Source organism: Rhinatrema bivittatum, chromosome 2 (assembly GCF_901001135.1).
Source record: "Rhinatrema bivittatum chromosome 2, aRhiBiv1.1, whole genome shotgun sequence".
Classification (NCBI taxonomy): Eukaryota; Metazoa; Chordata; class Amphibia; order Gymnophiona; family Rhinatrematidae; genus Rhinatrema; species Rhinatrema bivittatum.
In genome coordinates this window covers 249,180,743-249,200,615 of record NC_042616.1, presented here as the reverse complement: position 1 = coordinate 249,200,615, position 19,873 = coordinate 249,180,743, and the positions used below count along the sequence as shown (strand labels likewise).

Sequence of the window (19,873 nt, the reverse complement as noted above, 5' to 3'; positions counted from 1 at the left end):
CCTTGATATACAAAATCATTCACCAACATACCATAATCGACCTACAAATTCCGCCCTGTTTACACAAATCCACAAGACCAACCAGGGAAGCCTACAGAGGATGCCTCATTGTTCCACCCACGAAAACCACTAAGCACAGCACCTTAAGAGACCGAGCCCTTTCCACAGCAGGACCACCGTTATGGAACTCCATCCCTCCAGATCTCAGAAACGAACCATGCCTCCTAACCTTTAGGAAAAGGCTAAAGACATGGCTTTTCAGGCAAGCCTTCCCGAACTCCACCTAACATGCACCACCAATAATTTCTCTGCTCAGAAGCTGTATATATTGGACTCCATATTTACATTGTACATTTGTATATAATTAACCCCCTCTATCTCTCTTTATTTCTTACAATCCCAGTTCATTAGCCCTTGTTAATTGTAACTGCTTCTTTTCATCACGTTTTATTATGTTTTTTGGTTGTATTCTTCGCACCCCTGTTTTCTGTAAACCGACATGATGTGAACGAGTTCATGAATGCCGGTATAAAAAAACCTTAAATAAATAAAATAAATAAAATAAATAGCTGCACACTACAAATACAATAAAAATAAAAATGCCTTTACTTGAAGGTAGCTTAGCAAATACTATATCCAGAAAGCATATAGCCAATAAAGCCATTTTACCATTGCCATGAAACCTCCTCATAATTAAACAGGATTTTAACTATTTAGTTACAAATAGTCCTCACAATGAACCATTCTAAAGGCTTCAGCAAATAAAGAAGCCTTGAGCTGTTTTCTAAACGTAGTTAACATTGCTTTCTTTCCTTAAGATTTCTGGAAGTCTGTTCCCTAATCCAGGGACCATGATTGAAAACATCCTCTCATGAGACTGACATTTTGTAAGTTTAGGATTAGAGATATCAAGGAGGTCGATACGTTTATGCTAATTGGATCTGTTCAACTGACAAGAGGATGTGAATGCAGCACTAGGGCAGGGGTAGACAACTCTAGTTCTTAACTGCCACAATCAGGTCTGGTTTTCAGAATATCCATGAGCTAGATATGCATACAATGGAGGAAGCACATGCAAGAAACGGAGCTGTCTACCTCCTGCACTAGAGTAATGTGTAGGGAGCAGTAGTTCAGCCCAAAAACAGCACAGAAAAAGGAGGCAGACTCGCGATATGCAGGGAGGGCCCCCCCCCCTTAACATGGCGCTTGCCGGAGGGGAGGGCTCCCCTCTCACCCCTTTTGCCGACTTACCCGCAGTGCGGAGTCGGTGAACGAGCCCTCCCCCAGTCCGGGGGAGGGGCGGTGATGACACAAGCAGCATGGCGATGCCGGCACGTCATCACGTGGTGACGTCAGCCTCGCGAGTCTCGGGTCACCAAAACTGCGGCGAGTGCTGGGCCCGGCCTCGCTCGTGTTTTCAGAGCGAGGAACGCGTGAGGAGTGATACAGGAGAAGGCCCGACCCGCGATCCAGACACGGGCGAGCCGCGGGACGACCAGGAGAATAAAAAAAAAAAAAAAAATTGTTCAGGCACTCCAGTAGTCTCCTAGGAGGACACAGATACGTGCAGCAGGAAATTTAAAGGCACAGCAGCCTTTTTAAAGTTAATTTCGGTGCTGCGAGACGGCGGCCACATGCAGAGCTTTCCCTGGAACCGGAGGACCTTTGGAGGCAAAGAAAAAACTTGTTTGAGCTGTTCTGCTGTGCCGGAGCTCCTGCAGCCTGGAGGACAAGTGGGGAAACCCGATCGGAGCAAGAATTTTAATGGCACAGGCACCTTTTTCAGGCCGAGGAGGGCTCCAATCCCGGGTCAGCAGGGAAGCGACGGCAGGTCGGCAAACAAAAGGACACAAGCGATCCAAGAGGTTGCAGAAGACCTGGGCAGCACTCCCCCTGGCAACTTCGAACTGTGAGTAAAAAAAAAAAAAAAGTCCCATGGTGAATCTGGTAACCAGCATGGCAGGGGGAGGAGCAGCGAAAGCACGGAGGGGAACAAGGCAGCAGAGGACCCCAGAACGGACCATCCCCAAGCACGGGGGAGGGAGGAGGAGGAGGAGCTGGAAGGGGACAGAGACCGCAGGCCAGGAGCCGGAAGGGAGCAGGATTGACGGCAAGGGCACAGAGGGTGCAAGTAGGAAAGAACGGAAGCAGACAGCAGCAGAAGGCAACCCCAAAGGAACGAGGCAGCGATCAAGGGACAACAGGAATGCAGTCTGAAGCGGGAAGAGGAGGCCCACCACAGTGGGGTTGGCCCATGTGGCCAATGATGGGTCCAGGGGCCATGCCAGCTATGGGCGCGCCAGGCTCAGTCTCGGATTTGTCGATGCAAGGAGGCCAGGAAGGAAACCAGTACGGTGCCCCGCCATGGCAAGCAGCAATGTCAGTCTTACCAGCAACATTTGTACCCCCCATGGTGGCAGGTACCACCGCCATGTTATAGCACCACGCCTGGAGGAGTGGCGACACCAAAGGACAGGCACATTGGCGCAGAGAAAAGGAACAAGTCAGCACAAAGGAAAGAGGCAAACCAATAAAGGCCAACAACCCAGAAGACAGACCGCTGCGAAGGGTCGTGACAGCGCCAAAGCGGCACAAGTGATAGAATCCGGAGAAGGGGACACAGGTAGCGAGGAGGACAATGAGGCAGGAGCACCGGAAGGCTCATCTAATAAAGCGGTCGAGCTGGAGGCATTAGTTGGAGTGAGCGGGACACAGACGGAGCAACAAAAGGCAAGGGTAATAAGAGGAGAAGAAAGGACAGCGAATCCTCCATTGACTCCTCAGAGGAGGACTCAGACGCGAGCGAGGCGGCAAAAGGGGCCTCGGCGATGGTTAAGCGGGTAGCAGTGAACACGACAGCAGCAACAGTGCTGCCTCCTTTAGCAGAGTTGTGGGAAAATGTCCCGAGGGCGTTGCGAAACAAAATAAGGAAGAGAGAGTATATAGATATATTCTCTATATTGGAAGGCAGGAAAGGGGCATCTGAGAGAAAGAAGAGCAGAAAGGGGGAGAAGTAAAGGTTCCAAAGAATATCATTAATTGGGCCAGAGCTTATTTAAGAATGATTAGTGTCATAGGAAAGGAGGATCCGTCCCAGTATGCACCCATGCTTAGTTATGCAGATACGATACTGGAGGCTTACAAAGAGTACCAAGGTTGGTGCTGGTTAAACTATGACGAAAAGTTTAGAGATAAAATGGAAGACAACCAAACATGTCATGGGGGACACAGGACGTGAGTTTATGGTTGCGGCAGATGACCAGCAAGGTCCTCGACATAGGCGGGACACGCGGAACCGGCAAGGCAGGCGACGGCTAGCAACACCGGGGAGTAGTGCATGGGGGAAGAGTGGAAATAAGGTATGCTGGAGATTCAACAAGGCAGGATGCACTTTTCAAGAATGTAAATTCAAACATATATGTTCCCTGTGCGCCGCACCACACTCGGCAAGTAAAGTGTACTAAGAAAGGCCCAGGGCCCGCGGGAAATTTCAGCGGGGGAGGAAAGCAATAAAGATTTCAGCAAGGCACCTTCACCAGTGCAATTGCCAACTCTCACCAAATGGCTGGCAGAATGCCCTAGATGAGCTGATGCTGCCAGGCTTAGGGAGGGTTTTCAATACGGTTTCAGCATACCTTTTCAGGGGCGGATTAAGTGCGCAAGTTTAAGAAATTCCTTTTCCACAGTTAGGCACTCGGACATTGTACAACGGAAGGTCAATAAGGAAATCGAACTGAGCAGAATGGCAGGTCCATTTGTGGACCCGCCTTTTCAGGATATGATGTTGTCACCCTGGCGGTAGTGCCTAAGAAAGAGCAGGGGGAGTTTAGACTAATACGGAATCTGTCATATCCACCGGGCAAGTCCGTGAACGATCAGTTGCCAGATGATGCATGTAAGGTGCAATAGGCGTCCTTTGACGCGGCAATTGCTCTGGTAAGGCAATGTGGGCAAGGGGCGTTAATGGCCAAGGCTGACAAAGTCCGCATTTAGATTGTTACCCATACATCCTGACAGTTTCCCACTATTGGGTTTCCACTTTAACGACCGATACTATTTCGACAAATGTATGCCAATGGGATGTTCCGTATCTTGCACATATTTTGAGATGTTTAGCACATTCCTGCATTGGGCACGCCAAAAAAAGGCGGGGGGAACGGCAACATGGTACACTACCTGGATGATTTTTTGTTTGTGGGACCGGCCAACAAGAACACCTGTGCAAGAATACTAGCATTTCAGGGGATGGCTCAGGAGTTCGGGGTCCCCTTAGCACAGGAGAAGACAGAGGGTCCAGGGACCATTTTGTCCTTTTTAGGAATAGAGACAGATACGCAGGCCATGACATCGAGATTGCCGATGGAGAAAGTGCTCAAGCTACAGTACATGCTCAGACAGACATTAGCGTCAAAGAAGGTCACATTAGTCAATATGCAAGCTGTCACAGGCAGTTTGAATTTTGCGTCCCGGGTAATCCCTATGGGGAGGGCCTTTTTGAGGTGGTTGGCAGATGTGACAAAAGGGGTGCGGAGCCCGCATTACCATATCGGGGTATCGCGACCAATAAGGGCTGAAATTGTAATGTGGTTGGAATTTTTGGACAGTTTCAATGGTATATCAATTTGGCAGGAAGAGACGGTTTCAAATAAGGACTTGGACATATACACAGCTGCATCAGGAGGATGTGGGTTTGGGGCGTATTGTCAGGGCGCCTGGTGCGCGGCCCCGTGGCCGAAGGTATGGAGGGACAGGGGTTTGGTGAAGAATATCACGTTCCTAGAACTTTTCCCCATATTGGTAGCAATCACAGTGTGGGCGCACAAGTTGCACAACAAACGGATAGTTTTTTGGTGTGACAACCTGGCGGTAGTGACGGTGCTGAATAAGCAGTCTGCTCGTTGTCCATGGGTGGCGGAATTGTTGAGGGAAGTGGTGCTGCAAAGTCTACGTTTGAATATGACCTTAAGGGCTAAGCAGGTACCCTGTACCCAGAATTAGGTGGCAGATGCACTCTCAAGGGCTAAGTGGAATCTTTTTCGCCAACAGGTGCCAGAGGCGGAGGAGGAAGGAGTACCAATACCGGACCGTTTATGGCGGATTGGAACGAGACCGAACGGGGATTGTTGAGGACGTCTGTTGCCCCAGCGACTTGGAAAGCCTACTGCAGGGGTTACACAAGGGTGCAGGAATTCCTTCAGGGGCAAGAAGGTGTGACAGGGGTGGTAAAAGCTAAACAGATAGTACAGTTCATATCGTGGGCGAAGGAGTTGGGCATGTCTAGAGGAGCCACGATAAATCAATTGGCTGGTTTTGCCTTCTTCACAAAGGCACAAGGGTTAGGGGATCAGCTTAATTGTTTCATGGTCAAGAAGCTGCTAGCAGGTTGGGAAAAAGAGGTAGCATGGGAAGGTGATAAGAGAAGGCCAATAACACACAAGGTATTGGTGAGATTATGGTACGCGGTGAAGCATGTATGTACGGAGCCATTTGAGGCAGTATTGTTAAGGGCGGACTTCTGCACAGCATTTTTTGCTGCTCTAAGGGTGAGTGAGTTAGTGGCGCCATCCAAAACGGACAGGGGGAAGAATGGATTACTATATTGCAATGTTCAAGTCCAAGACCAGCCTATCAGCCTACGGGTCCACAAATCAAAGACAGATCAGAAGGCAAAAGGGGCGGAAATTAGATTGGTAACGGTGGGGTCACAGGTAACATGCCCAGTACGGAATATGAGGAACTATTTGCAAGTAAGGCCTAAGGGAGGGCCTCATTTACTGATACATAGGGACGGTGTCCCATTGACAAGGTTTCAGTTTGCAGTGGTATTACGCGAGGCATTAGAAAGTATAGGGTTGAACCCTAAAGAGTATGGAACACATTCGTTCAGAATTGGGGCCGCGACTAGCGCAGCGCAAGTGGGTTTGCCAATGGAAACTATCCGTAAGATTGGTTGATGGCAATTGGCAGTGGCCAATCGGTATGTGAGGCCGGAGTTTGCACAATTGGGGAATTAACTCTATTCTTCTCACCCGCAGGTCCATGGAGGCAAAGGAAGACAGCATGGTTAATAGGTCATTCCTTCATACGTTGGGCAGCCAGGAGGGCCCAGGAAAGACCATATGGCGTACACTTGGGCTTGACTCCGAGGGGTGTCAGCCTAAAATGGATGGGAAGGTCGGGAATGAGATGGGAGCAATTGCTGGTGGAGCTGCAGTGCAGATTAAGCACATTGCAACAACCAGATGTGATAGTTATCCACTTGGGATGCAATGATCTGGGAGTACTTTCGGCCAAACAGCTAATAGGAATGGTAAAGAGAGACTTGGCTACCATTAGGGAAATGACACCGGGAACAACCATAATATGGTCGGACATCATACCTAGGATTAAATGGCAGGGTAGCAAATTATGGGGCAGGGGCAGGAAAAAGGTACACAGACAGGTCGATTTATGGGCCCAGCAAAGGGGCGTGCACCAAATAAGACACGAATGGGCGGATGAGCCATATTTAGGACTATATCGGCTGGATCGGATACATTTATCCGAAGTCGATTATGATTTATTCAACAACTCCATACAAGAAGCGCTGGAGCGAGTGTTTAGTGAGGTTGGGCCGTAGTAAGGGTGGGGGGCCTGGGACAAGTTAGGCACTGTCCCAGGCTGGTGGCAGGGGTACCCGAGTCCGTAGGTAGATGGGGACCTCGAGGACACGGTCAGGTGGACTAGAAGTCCTCAGTGAAGGAAGGTGCATGTAGTCGGGCGTGGGCTGCCTGGAGGAATGGCCCCGTGGCTCTGGCACAGCGGGGGGGCCGGAAAGATGGTGGCAGACTGGCTTAATACGGCGGACGCTGGATTTGACGCCCGGATTACAGTATGGCTGAACACACCAACGGCTCGGGTACTGGCAATGTATTCATGTTAATTTACTCTAATGATGTTAATAAATGCTGCGGCCTTGTTTTCATCAGAATTGGAGTTTGTGTAGTATGTGGGTGGTATGGGAGTGGGGACCGAGAGTGGGGAGGGGGGGAACGGACACGGAAGTGCAAGCTGCCAATGTTAAGGGCTGCATTGACCTTCAAGAAGGCATGGGTGTAACTTCTATGAAGCAGCAATTGCTACCCTAAATAAAAGACACAGGGATAACCTGCACGGAGCGGCAGATACAATTCTAAATAGAAGACACCGAGATAACCTGTACAATGCGGTAGATATAATCCTAAACACCTTGCTGGGAAGACTGGATGGGCCATTTTGGTCTTTATCTGCCATCATTTACAATGTTGTGTTCTTGGTATGACTGAATATTTTCTTTGTATTTGGTACATGAATCATTTTGCTTGTAGTAATCTTTGAATTTAAGTATATTACCTATTACTGAAGCAGTTTTCATTATTTGTCACCCATATTCAGTGGTCTATGCAAACATTTCTCCATGAAACCAACATTGTGCTGAAACATGGGTTGAAATTGGTATTTCATGCATGATAGATACACAAACTGTTTCATACAAGAGGGATTGCACACATTAATAGAGTTATGAACTCTGACTATATGTATCAGTATTCATCAATCAATGGTCTAATATACACCATTCTTTTCACATTTGATTTTTATCAATACCTTGTAAATAAATCTTTATTGGACATTTAGAATGACTACACCTTGTCAGCCTCATATTATGTGTGTTTGCTTTTCCCTTCACTAATTGTTCAATTACAGTCAAATGAGAAAATATACATCGTCAAGGACATCACCGGCAAAATGTTTCTCATATCAATGGGACTGGATAATAACATTTGAAATGGAAACCAATTATAATTTGATTGCATGTTATTTGCCTTGTCAATTACCAAACATGTGGCTACAGCTCAGCCACTCTAAGGAAAAAGGAAGCTGGAATGATGCAAAAAACCCCCAAAAAACCAAACCAACATATTTTCAAGAGCTGCCAGGCAACAAGACGCCATTGTCCAGCAGTAGCACCCTGAGTCCTCACTTATCTTACCCTATAGTAACTGAACATGTGACAAGCGATTTTAAACCAATAAACAAATCAGAGTACAGGTAACAGCCTCAAGTAAGAAATCTGAATTATTTTTTCAGAAACTCATTTCATTGCCCGAGGCCTACCTTAAAGCATTGATCTTAGCTGCAATATTTTCATAGTTGAAAAATATTCATTTTACTATCACTAAAACAATTGTTGCCTTGTACCCAACAACCTATTCAGAGGAGTATATGAAACTTATAGTTAGGTAGTAAACTCTGAACCCACATGAATGTTTACAAGAGTCTGTTCTAGTAAATCAAAACAATATAAATGAATACATCTACACACACATAAACCCTCCACACAATCAAGTATGAGTGAGCAAATAGGTTTGGAACAATTGATATAGTCTTGCTTACCTATTCATGGCTTTTAACCAGCAAAAAACATTTCAGTTCTGACTTTCAGATCAACTTCGGAACATCCATTAGTCACTTCAAATACAGAGCAACAAACAGAATTTCAGATGAGAACAGCTTGAAAATATATTTCTTTCATAAGTTTTAACTGTTATATGAAAATGTTTTTCATAAAATGGCATGAACCTTACAATTTTAGAATAAAAAAAAAAAAAAAAAAGAAAGAGAGCTATTATTATTTCAAGATAATAAATTACTAATGTGAGGCAGGAAAAATCTCAGGCACCCAGTTGCCAAAAATTCAGCACCTGTGCATGAGACGCCACCAGGTATCAGCTGCAGCAGCCAAGAACATGCTGCAGGGGCCATGAAGCCACCACCGTGGCAGGGTCTGGGCAGAGGAGCTGCTACCAGGGTCTGACTGAGGAACTGCAAAATGACAGTAGGGGACAGATTAGAGAGGTGGGAAGAGGGAGGCTGGGGGTAGAGATGCAAGGAGACAGCAAAGAAAGTCAAAGCCCCCTCCCCCACAAAAAAAGCAAAAAATGCATCAAAAAAAGAAAAAACCCAAACAGATAAAATACACTTTTTCCCTCTGGTTTTTTTTTTTGTCAGACTGAGCAAATTTGTTCCCAGTCCATAAACTGAGGTATCATGGACATGATCATAAAAGTATAACATTACCATAATCATCCTCTGGGGAAAGGGTAGGGGAGAGCATTTTCTTGTATGCTTGAGTATGTTGGAAAATGTTGCAAGTAGCCACTGTTACCAAGGTAAAGTTAAGACCTGCCCAACTGGCAAAGTTTGAAAATGCTCTGCTTTACCCTGAGTTGGAAAAATTCTGCGTGCCAGGTTACTCAGGTGCCTGAGTTTAGGCCTGTGAAAGAAGCTTCTGGAAGCAACTGGGAAAGGAAGGAGCCAGGCTTGGGAGGAGGAAAGAAAATCATGTCTGAGTGGAAGAGTAGCAGTTGTTACTGGCTGACTGGAAGGGAAGCTGGACTCAGGCAGAAGAGCAACTTCCAGAGGCCAAGATGGATGGGGGGGGGGGGGGGGGGGGGGTGTCACTGGCTACCACAGAGGAGAGGCTAGAAAGGAAATGGGGTAGGGAGAGATACTGGAGGAGGGAGAGCAAAAAAAAAGAAGAAGTTTAATAAAAAGCAAATTAAGGTAAAAAAAACTAAAAAACAAACAAACAAAAAACCCCCCCCGATAAACAAAAAAGAAAAAAAATTATATTTTGTATAAATTTTTGTAAAAATTATTTCCTTTGGATGCTAAAAATGTGGGCTTGTGCCCCCCAGGCTTCCAAAAATGTTTCCACTCCTGCAGATTATCACACTGTACCAATTCAAAATGTTACTGTGATGGCATCATTTTTTAATCAGCTTCCCTATAATTCCTCTATTAAAATCACTTCATGCTCTCTGGATCCAACTGGTCCATATTGGCTATGATGTCATAAACAACAATCACATACAGCATGAACCAATCAAAGTTTATGCCATGTGAAGTAGTTTCAGACATTGTTCATACACCTTTCAGCGACACTATTCAGAACACAGTTATTCCAGTGAGCTCAGAGGAGTTAGGGGAACAGCTTAAAGAATCTGAAAAACAATGGCTATACAACAGATTTCTTTAACAAGAACTTTGCATTCTTTGTCTGTTATACACACCAAATTTTCATTTATTCCAAAGTTCAAAGACAGTTAATTTTTTATCTCGATTCTCTGCATGGATTATCTGATGCAACAAAATTCAGGTGACTAGTTTAGCCCTGAGAAAAGAAAGTCTTACCTCTCTACGTACTACTAAATATTCCAAAAGTATGCATAGTTATTAACACCCACAATCCGTCAGCTATAAGCTGCATGGTGAAACAACTCATTTTGAATGTTTTTCCCCCTTGGAAGAAGGAAAAAAAGCAAGTTTGCTTGCCTATAAACAGGGTTCCTCACAGACAGCAGGATGAATCAGCCATAACATGCAAGTGATATCATCCAATGGTGCCAACATGGACCCAGCTTTCAGAGCTCAGTACAATTTCTACTGAGCATGTGCAGGAGTTCCCACGTATATATGCTGCCTCGTGAGCCTCTGTGTTTCTTTCAAAGCTTAAGCTTTAGTGAGGTAGTCTACTATCCAAGGAGTTCAGCAAGTATTAACTATAGCTGAATCATCCTGCAGTTTATGGAGAACTCTATTTACAGGTAGGCAAACTTGCTTTCTCCATTCTTTCCTTCTGAAATGGATCAGTGTCACCAAGGATATTACATGTAGTGGCTTGTGGGATGGCCTTGCAAATTGCCACATTTATCCCCATCTTGGCCCGATGCAGCAGGAGTCCCCCTTTTGTGGTCGAATGCTGCCATCGCAGGCAGAAGACACTGCTATTGGCTGAGGCCTGGGATGCCACCAAGCCAGCACCTCTCCGATCTCCCCCTAGGCACGCGTGTGCCCAACATGCACCTTCTTAAAGGAAGATAGCTTTGGCGCCCTCTGATGTCATCAGCTTTCCCCTTAAAAGGCCCTATCAGAGGAGCTGTCCATCACCTTAGCAAAAGGTCCTCCCTACCATGTTCCTGCCTCATCCAGCCCAGCCTTGCCTCACCTCTCCAACCTGCTCTGCCTCATCCAGCCCAGCCTTGCCTCACCTTTCCAACCTGCTCTGCCTCGTCCAGCCCAGCCTTGCCTCACCTTTCCAACCTGCTCTGCCTCGTCCAGCCCAGCCTTGCCTCACCTTTCCAAACTGCTCTGCCTCGTCCAGCCCAGCCTTGCCTCACCTTTCCAACCTGCTCTGCCTCGTCCAGCCAGCCTTGCCTCACCTCTCCAACCTGCTCTGCCTCGTCCGGCCCAGCCTTGCCTCACCTCTCCAACCTGCTCTGCCTCGCTTCACCTCTCCAACCTGCTCTGCCTCGTCCAGCCCAGCCTTGCCTCGTCATATCCAACTCCTCCTGACTATCCTGCTGAGTTAGTCCCTCCTGTTTTGTCATTCCTTCTCTTGAATTTGACCCCTCACATGGATACGGACTACACCTGTTTGCTGCCTGCCACTGACCCTTTGCCTGGGCATTGACCTCCCTTGTTTGCTGCCTACCTTTGATCCTTGCCTGGCCCTGGATCATAGTCTACTCCGTTCTGTGAGAGACTTGGCGCACACCTTTCCTTCTACCAAACTCTAGCGGACAGATGCTGCTGTTGAAGAATGCCAGGAGTTTGATGATACTGAAAAGAACAGAAGGAGGGGGCCCTGTGAGAGAGAGAGAAGGAGTAAAAACGAGCCGTCCTAGTAGTGCGTACTGTGCTTGAGAAAGAGCCAGCTGAGCCCCCTCCAGAGAGAGGAGAGAACAGAGGTGAGGCTAATTGCATCCAGCTGAGCCGGTCTCGCTGACGTCATCTACCAGGGACCGGGTCCTTAAAACCTGAGGAACGTCGGTGCGCAGTGCTGCCGGCACGCTGCTTAAGCTGCGTGTGCCAAAGGGGTGAGCGCAGCTTTGACCACGAATGACTGCGACTGACTGAGAAGGAGAGGAACGAAATCTCCCCTATCTTTTTGTCCGTTATTCATGGGCTGGAAAAAGGAAAGCACGTTTTGTTACTTCTTCTCCGACTATTGTGAGAACTGGACCTATGGATGCCCACATAAATAGGCAGGGAACGCTGTGTATGGACTCTACACTAGGTATTTCGGATGCCTCATTAAGTCCAGGCAATGGGCCGGACCCTCCACAACCACCAGGAGACACGAGGGAAGATCTTCAAGTTGAAACGTCTACAGGAAATGGGTGTGCACAAGAAATGCAATCTCCATTGACAGTAGTAGATACAACTCTCTGCCCTGTTTTACAATTTCCAGAGGCAGATGAAGGTAATGTGATAATTACCTTAGACCGATCGCAGATTACTTCTGTTGATCCGGCTAACGTGACTCTGGGGGATTTGTGGAAAGTATTGAAGTAGTTAGATTCTAACTTAGCACAAGTTAATACCACTTTATCCTCGTTAGTGAATGTTAATAGGTTGTCTATATTGGAACAAGGAAAAAGGTTGAATGAAACAGAGTCAACATTAAAAACAGTAACAGTGAAAATTCAGAATTTTCAAGAGAGAGAGAGAGAGAGAGAGAATATCATAGTGTTGCGTCCGTCACTGCTTGACACCCTTACTTTGCCCTTTTTACCTCTGTGGCGACTCCCTCCGGGTCTGATGGACGGTTAGCTGCTGTGGTGTCTTCATGCCATCTCCCTCCGGCTTCCCCGGACCGGCACGACGCTGCGGATCCGCCATGTTGCTGATGACGTAGGGCGCGCACGCTCCGATTGATGTACCAGCAAAGGCGCAAACCTCGGGGGCGTTCCCCGAGATGATGTCATCAGCTTCCAATATAAAAGGTCTCAGTATTTGCTAAAGAATCGAATTAGCAAGGATTGATAGTGGGGATTGATTTGGATTTGGACTTAATTGACATCTCAGAGACATGGTGGAAGGAGGACAACCAATGGGACAGTGCTATACCAGGGTATAAATTATATCTCAATGACAGAGAGGAGCACCCGGGAGGCAGTGTGGCGCTTTATGTCCGGGATGGCAGAGTCCAACAGGATAAACATCCTGCATGAGACTAAATGCACAATTGAATCTTTATGGGTAGAAATCCCATGTGTGTCAGGGAAGACTATAGTGATAGGAGTATACTACTGTCCACCTGGTCAAGATGGTAAGATGGACAGTGAAATGCTAAGAGAAATTAGGGAAGCTAACCAAATTGTTAGTGTGGTAATAATGGGAGATTTCAATTACCCCAATATTGACTGGGTAAGTGAAACATCAGGACATGCTAGAGAGATAATGTTCCTAGATGGAATAAATGATAGCTTTATGGAGCAATTGGTTCAGGAACTGACGAGAGAGGGAGCAATTTTAGATCTAATTCTCAGTGGAGTACAGGATTTGGTGATAGAAGTAACGGTGGTGGGGCCACTTGGCAATAGTGATCATAATATGATCAAATTTGAATTAATGACTGGAAGAGGAACAGTATGCAAATCCATGGCTCTCGTGCTAAACTTTCAAACGGGAAACTTTGATAAAATGAGAAAAATTGTTAGAAAAAAACTGAAAGGAGTAGCTGCAAAAGTAAAGAGTGTGCAAGAGGCGTGGTCATTGTTAAAAAATACCATTCTAGAAGCACAGTCCAGATGTATTCCACACATTAAGAAAGGTGGAAAGAAGGCAAAATGATTACTGGCATGGTTAAAAGGGGAGGTGAAAGAAGCTATTTTAGCCAAAATATCTTCATTCAAAAATTGGAAGAAGGATTCAACAGAAGAAAATAGGATAATGCATAAACATTGGCAAGTTAAATGTAAGACATTGGTAAGACAGGTTAAGAGAGAATTTGAAAAGAAGTTGGCCGTAGAGGCAAAATCTCACAGTAAAAACTTTTTAAAATATATCCAAAGCAGAAAGCCTGTCAGGGAGTCAGTTGGACCGTTAGATGACCGAGGGGTTAAAGGGACACTTAGAGAAGATAAGGCCATCGCGGAAAGATTAAATGATTTCTTTGCTTCGGTGTTTACTGAAGAGGATGTTGGGGAGGTACCCGTACTGGAGAAGGTTTTCATGGGTAATGATTCAGATGGACTGAATCAAATCACAGTGAACCTAGAAGATGTGGTAGACCTGACTGACAAACTGAAGAGTAGTAAAACACTTGGACCAGATGGTATACACCCCAGAGTTCTGAAGGAACTAAAAAAAATGAAATTTCAGACCTATTAGTAAAAATTTGTAACCTATCATTAAAATCATCCATTGTATCTGAAGACTGGAGGATAGCTAATGTAACCCCAATATTTAAAAAGGGCTCCAGGGGCGATCTCGGAAACTACAGTACGGTTAGCCTGACTTCAGTGCCAGGAAAAATAGTGGAAAGTGTTCTAAACATCAAAATCACAGAACATATAGAAAGACATAGTTTAATGGAACAAAGTCAGCATGGCTTTACCCAAGGCAAGTCTTGCCTCACAAATATGCTTCACTTTTTTGAAGGAGTTAATAAACATGTGGATAAAGGTGAACCGGTAGATGTAGTGTACTTGGATTTTCAAAAGGCATTTGACAAAGTTCCTCATTTGAGGCTTCTAGGAAAAGTAAAAAGTCATGGGATAGGTGGCGATGTCCTTTCATGGATTGCAAACTGGCTAAAAGACAGGAAACAGAGTAGGATTAAATGGACAATTTTCTCAGTGGAAGGGAGTGGGCAGTGGAGTGCCTCAGGGATCTGTATTGGGACCCTTACTTTTCAATATATTTATAAATGATCTGGAAAGAAATACGACGAGTGAGATAATCAAATTTGCAGATGATACAAAATTGTTCAGAGTAGTTAAATCACAAGCAGATTGTGATAAATTGCAGGAAGACCTTGTGAGACTGGAAAATTGGGCATCAAAATGGCAGATGAAATTTAATGTGGATAAATGCAAGGTGATGCACATAGGGAAAAATAACCCATGCTATAGTTACACAATGTTAGGTTCCATATTAGGTGCTACTACCCAAGAAAGAGATCTAGGCGTCATAGTGGATAACACATTGAAATTGTTGGTTCAATGTGTGCGGCAGTCAAAAAAGCAAACAGAATGTTGGGAATTATTAGAAAGGGAATGGTGAATAAAACGGAAAATGTCCTCTGTATCGCTCCATGGTGAGACCGCACCTTGAATACTGTGTACAATTCTGGTCGCCGCATCTCAAAAAAGATATAATTGCGATGGAGAAGGTACAGAGAAGGGCTACCAAAATGATAAGGGGAATGGAACAGCTCCCCTATGAGGAAAGACTAAAGAGGTTAGGACTTTTCAGCTTGGAGAAGAGACAGCTGAGGGGGGATATGATAGAGGTGTTTAAAATCATGAGAGGTCTAGAACGGGTAGATGTGAATTGGTTATTTACTCTTTCGGATAATAGAAAGACTAGGGGGCACGCCATGAAGTTAGCATGTGGCACATTTAAAACTAATTGGAGAAAGTTCTTTTTTACTCAATGCACAATTAAACTCTGGAATTTATTGCCAGAGGATGTGGTTAGTGCAGTTAGTATAGCTGTGTTTAAAAAAGGATTGGATAAGTTCTTGGAGGAGAAATCCATTACCTGCTATTAATTAAGTTGACTTAGAAAATAGCCACTGCTATTACTAGTGACGGTAACATGGAATAGACTTAGTGTTTGGGTACTTGCCAGATTCTTATGGCCTGGATTGGCCACTGTTGGAAACAGGATGCTGGGCTTGATGGACCCTTGGTCTGACCCAGTATGGTATGTTCTTATGTTCTCTACGCTACTCTGCCTCCTCGGACTTACCAGGGGTACCCGCTCTTTTTTATTTCAGATTGCAGATGGGAACTGGTACTCGCTCCTCGAGGACCCATGTTCCTGAACACTCTGAAGATTCTCTACTGCCTGGAAGCGATCGCAGATACAGACATTGTGAGTTACTATTTCAGATTGCAGATAGGAACCGGTACTCGCTCCTTGAGGGCCCATGTTCCTGAACACTCTGAAGATTCTCTACTGCCTGGAAGCGATCGCAGATACAGACATTGTGAGTTACTATTTCAGATTGCAGATAGGAACCGGTACTCGCTCCTTGAGGGCCCATGTTCCTGAACACTCTGAAGATTCTCTACTGCCTGGAAGCTATCACAGATACAGACAATTGTGGCTGGACATTTACCATTCTTGCTTTCCACATGCCTCTAACCCTAGCCTGGCCCTGAATCGTCACCTACGCCACTCTCAGAGATTCTTGCCTAAGACCTGCTGGATACCAGAACCCAAGGCCTGAACCCAAGGGGAAAGGGGTTGGTATAGGTGAAGCCCTAGCTCCATTTCTGTCCTACATAGCTCTGCCAGTTCTCCCTCCCCGTAGGCTGAGTCATCCTCACCACAGCAGCAAGGGTCAACATATCTGACAATGATTGTGTGCTTTTAGATAGGAAGAAAATACCACAGAGAGGAGCATCTTGGTGGAGGGGTGGCGCTTTATGTCCAGGATGGCATGGAGTCCAACAGGATAAAGATCCTGTATGAGATTAAATGTACAATTGAATCTTTATGGGTAGAAATCCCTCATGTGTTAGAGAGGAGTACAGTGATAGGTGTATACTACCGCCCACCTGGCCAAGATCATGAGATGGGCAGTGAAATGCTAAGAGATATTAGGGAAGCTAACCAAATTGGTAGTGCAGTAATAATGGGAGATTTCAATTACCCAAAACGCTGGTGCAGGATAAATGTTAAATCACCATTTAGTGATGTACTTTAATAGATTCCAAAATCACAAAGTGAAAATGTTTATATCGGCAACTCCATAGCTTCAAAATCAAACCATGTAAAAGAGGTCCCCCGACACGGACCCGTGTTTCGCCAGGCTGCGTCGGGGGGGACCAAGGGTACAGTCAAATCTAAATGTAAAAACAAATCTATATTAGAATGGTGATAATGGTGGCTACATAGTAACAAACGTAACAAACATGTACATACCTTTAAACAGATACCCGCGCGCTCCGGGTATCTGTTTAAAGGTATGTACATGTTTGTTACGTTTGTTACTATGTAGCCACCATTATCACCATTCTAATATAGATTTGTTTTTACATTTAGATTTGACTGTACCCTTGGTCCCCCCCGACGCAGCCTGGCGAAACACGGGTCTGTGTCGGGGGACCTCTTTTACATGGTTTGATTTTGAAGCTATGGAGTTGCCGATATAAACATTCTCACTTTGTGATTTTGGAATCTATTAAAGTACATCACTAAATGGTGATTTAACATTTATCCTGCACCAGCGTTTTGTGTGACTTACCTATGTGTATGGTTGCTGCTTCTTCTTTTGCATCTAGATTTCAATTACCCCAATATTTACTGGGTAAGTGAAACATCAGGACATGCTAGAGAGATAAAGTTCCTAGATGGAATAAATGCCAATTTTATGGAGCAATTGGTTCAGGAACAGAAGGGAGAGGGAGCAATTTTACATCTAATTCTCAGTGGAGCACAGGATTTGATGAGAGAGGTAATGGTGGTGGGGCCGCTTGGCAGTAGTGATCATATGATCAAATCTGAATTAATGACTGAAAGGGGCACAGTAAGTCATTTCATGGCTCCAGCGCTAAACTTTCAAAAGTGAAACTTTGATGAAATGCAAAAAATAAGTTTCAAAAAAAAAAATGAAAAGGTGCAGCTACAAAGGTAAAAAGTATGCAACCGACGAGGACATTGTTAAAAATTACCATCCTAGAAGCACAGTCCAGATCTATTCCACACATTAAGAAAGGTGGAAGGAAGGTCAAACGATAGCCAGCATGGCTAAAAAGTGAGGTGAAAGGCTATTTTAGCCCAAAGATCTTTGCTGAAAAACTGGAAGAAGGATCCATCAGAAGAAAAGAGGATAAAGCATAAGCACTGGCAAGTTAAATGTAAGACATTGATAAAACAGGCCAAGAGAGAATTTGAAAAAAAGTTGGTTGTAGAGGCAAAAACTCACAATAAAAAAAAACTTTTTAAAATATATCCAGAGTCAGTTGGACTAAAGAGGTTAAAGGGGCACTTAGAGAAGATAAGGCCATCATGGAAAGATTAAACGATTTCTTTGCTTCAGTGTTTACTGAAGAGGAAGTTGGGGAGATACCCATTCCGGAGACGGTATTCAAGGGTGACAATTCAGATGAACTGAACCAAATCACAGTGAACTTACCGGAAAAAGGACCAGAGGAACGACCAGCAGAGGGAATCCAGGCCGCGCGATTGGCGCCATCCCATCGGGGTAAGGCCTCCCTCGAGCCGACCACTCCTAGCCGTGTATACCGCAAATCCAACCCCCCTTTGCCCTCAATCGAGACACTCCCACTCATACATACCCGCTCTTTCCCCTCACCATAATCCAAATCAACAAGGCACTAAGGCACATTCACGCACACACTAATCAACCGCAATGGCTACACCAAACCACATTCCCAAACTCCCCCACCGCATCAACCGCCACCCCAACACCCTAAAAACCATCCCCATCAGACGCCTCACCAACATCCCTATCAACACAAACATCCTCAGGTCTGCACTCACTATTCTCACCCTTTTCCTCATTAACGCCCAATCAATCACCAAAAAAATCCCCATCCTAAATGACCTAATCCTTGACTCTCTACCTGACATTTTCTGCATCACTGAATCCTGGCTGAAAAGGACAGACTCTGTACTACTACATCAACTGCCCAGAAACAACTACAACATATTCTCCATCCCCAGACCCAAACGAAAAGGAGGTGGCCTACTATTCTTAGCACACAAAAAACACAAATTCTCATCCCACACACTAAACCTTCCCGCCCCCCCCATTCAAATCTAAAAATCTCCAAATACTCCTCCTCTATGTACCCCCCAGTCTCCTCCAACACAATCTTTCCCCCCTAATCGAAATCATAACAACCCACATCAACCTACAGGAGCCAACCATCATTCCGGGGGACTTCAATCTCCACATGGACACCAACTCCCCCTCCCCCACCAGCCAACTCCTCCTGTCCGCCATTGGATTCACCCAACTCATCAACACCCCCACTCAAAAATCAGGTCACACCCTTGACTTACTCTTCATCAACAAAATTTCCACCCTAGGCCTGCCCACAGCCACCCCAATCCCATGGTCCGACCACAGCCTCATTGAAGCCAAGCTTCAACTCCAACGCACCCCAATGAAACCAAACAAGCACATCATCGAATTCACCAAACTGTGCTCCAGCAACGACCTCGCCAATCTGCTACCTAAAGCCTTAAAGACCCTCAACAAAAATGACGCCAACTCTGCCACAAACTCCTGGATCTCCATCAACACAGATATATCCAAATCATTATGCCCCAAAGTAAGAAAAGTAATCAAAGAATCCACAAAACACAAATCCCCAAGGTACACCCCAGAACTAAAAAAACTCAAAGCAAACCTTAAGACAAACCGAAAAACTTTGGAGAAGAAACCCAACGCTGGAACTGAAAGACAAATACAGAACTCTACTTCACAAATACACAATGGAGATCAACACAGCCAAGCGAAACTTTTATACAACAAAGATACACGAATACCATTTCAACCCCAGGACCCTCTTCTCCTACGTCAAAGACCTAACCAACCCAATCCAGAATGACTCAACCTTGGGCACCCACACCATCTCCAGCGAAAAGCTAGCACACTTCTTCAGAGACAAGGTCAACACCATCATCGCCAAGATCCCCCAAGTCCATCCTGATGCAACAGAAATCCCCCCGCTCAACTCCACGTGGTCTCAATTTATCCCTGTGGCATCAACAGAAATAGAACCCATCATCAAAAAAACCAACCCCGCCTCCCACCTCCTAGGCCCCATCCCCATCAAAACCCTAAAACTCATCAGCAAGACCA

At 45.4% G+C, this 19,873-nt stretch overlaps 1 protein-coding gene across 14 annotated transcripts in view; it reads right to left on the bottom strand.

The window, feature by feature from the left end:
* Positions 1 to 19,873, bottom strand: part of TCAIM (T cell activation inhibitor, mitochondrial) — a 167,739-nt gene that overhangs the window by 140,924 nt on the left and 6,942 nt on the right. For 10 of the 14 annotated variants that reach the window (XR_003854572.1, XR_003854573.1, XR_003854574.1 and 7 more), the window contains exon 2: positions 8,413 to 8,487. The exons of 2 other annotated variants lie outside the window; for them this stretch is intronic. Coding sequence is in view for 3 of the 12 variants with exons in the window: in XM_029589395.1 (XP_029445255.1) it covers positions 8,413 to 8,420 (8 nt within the window). In the remaining 9 variants the exon portion in view is untranslated. Of the gene's footprint in view, positions 1 to 8,412; positions 8,488 to 11,512; positions 11,611 to 19,873 lie in introns of those variants that run through there. 2 more of the 14 variants (XM_029589390.1, XM_029589397.1) reach the window with 2 other exon arrangements.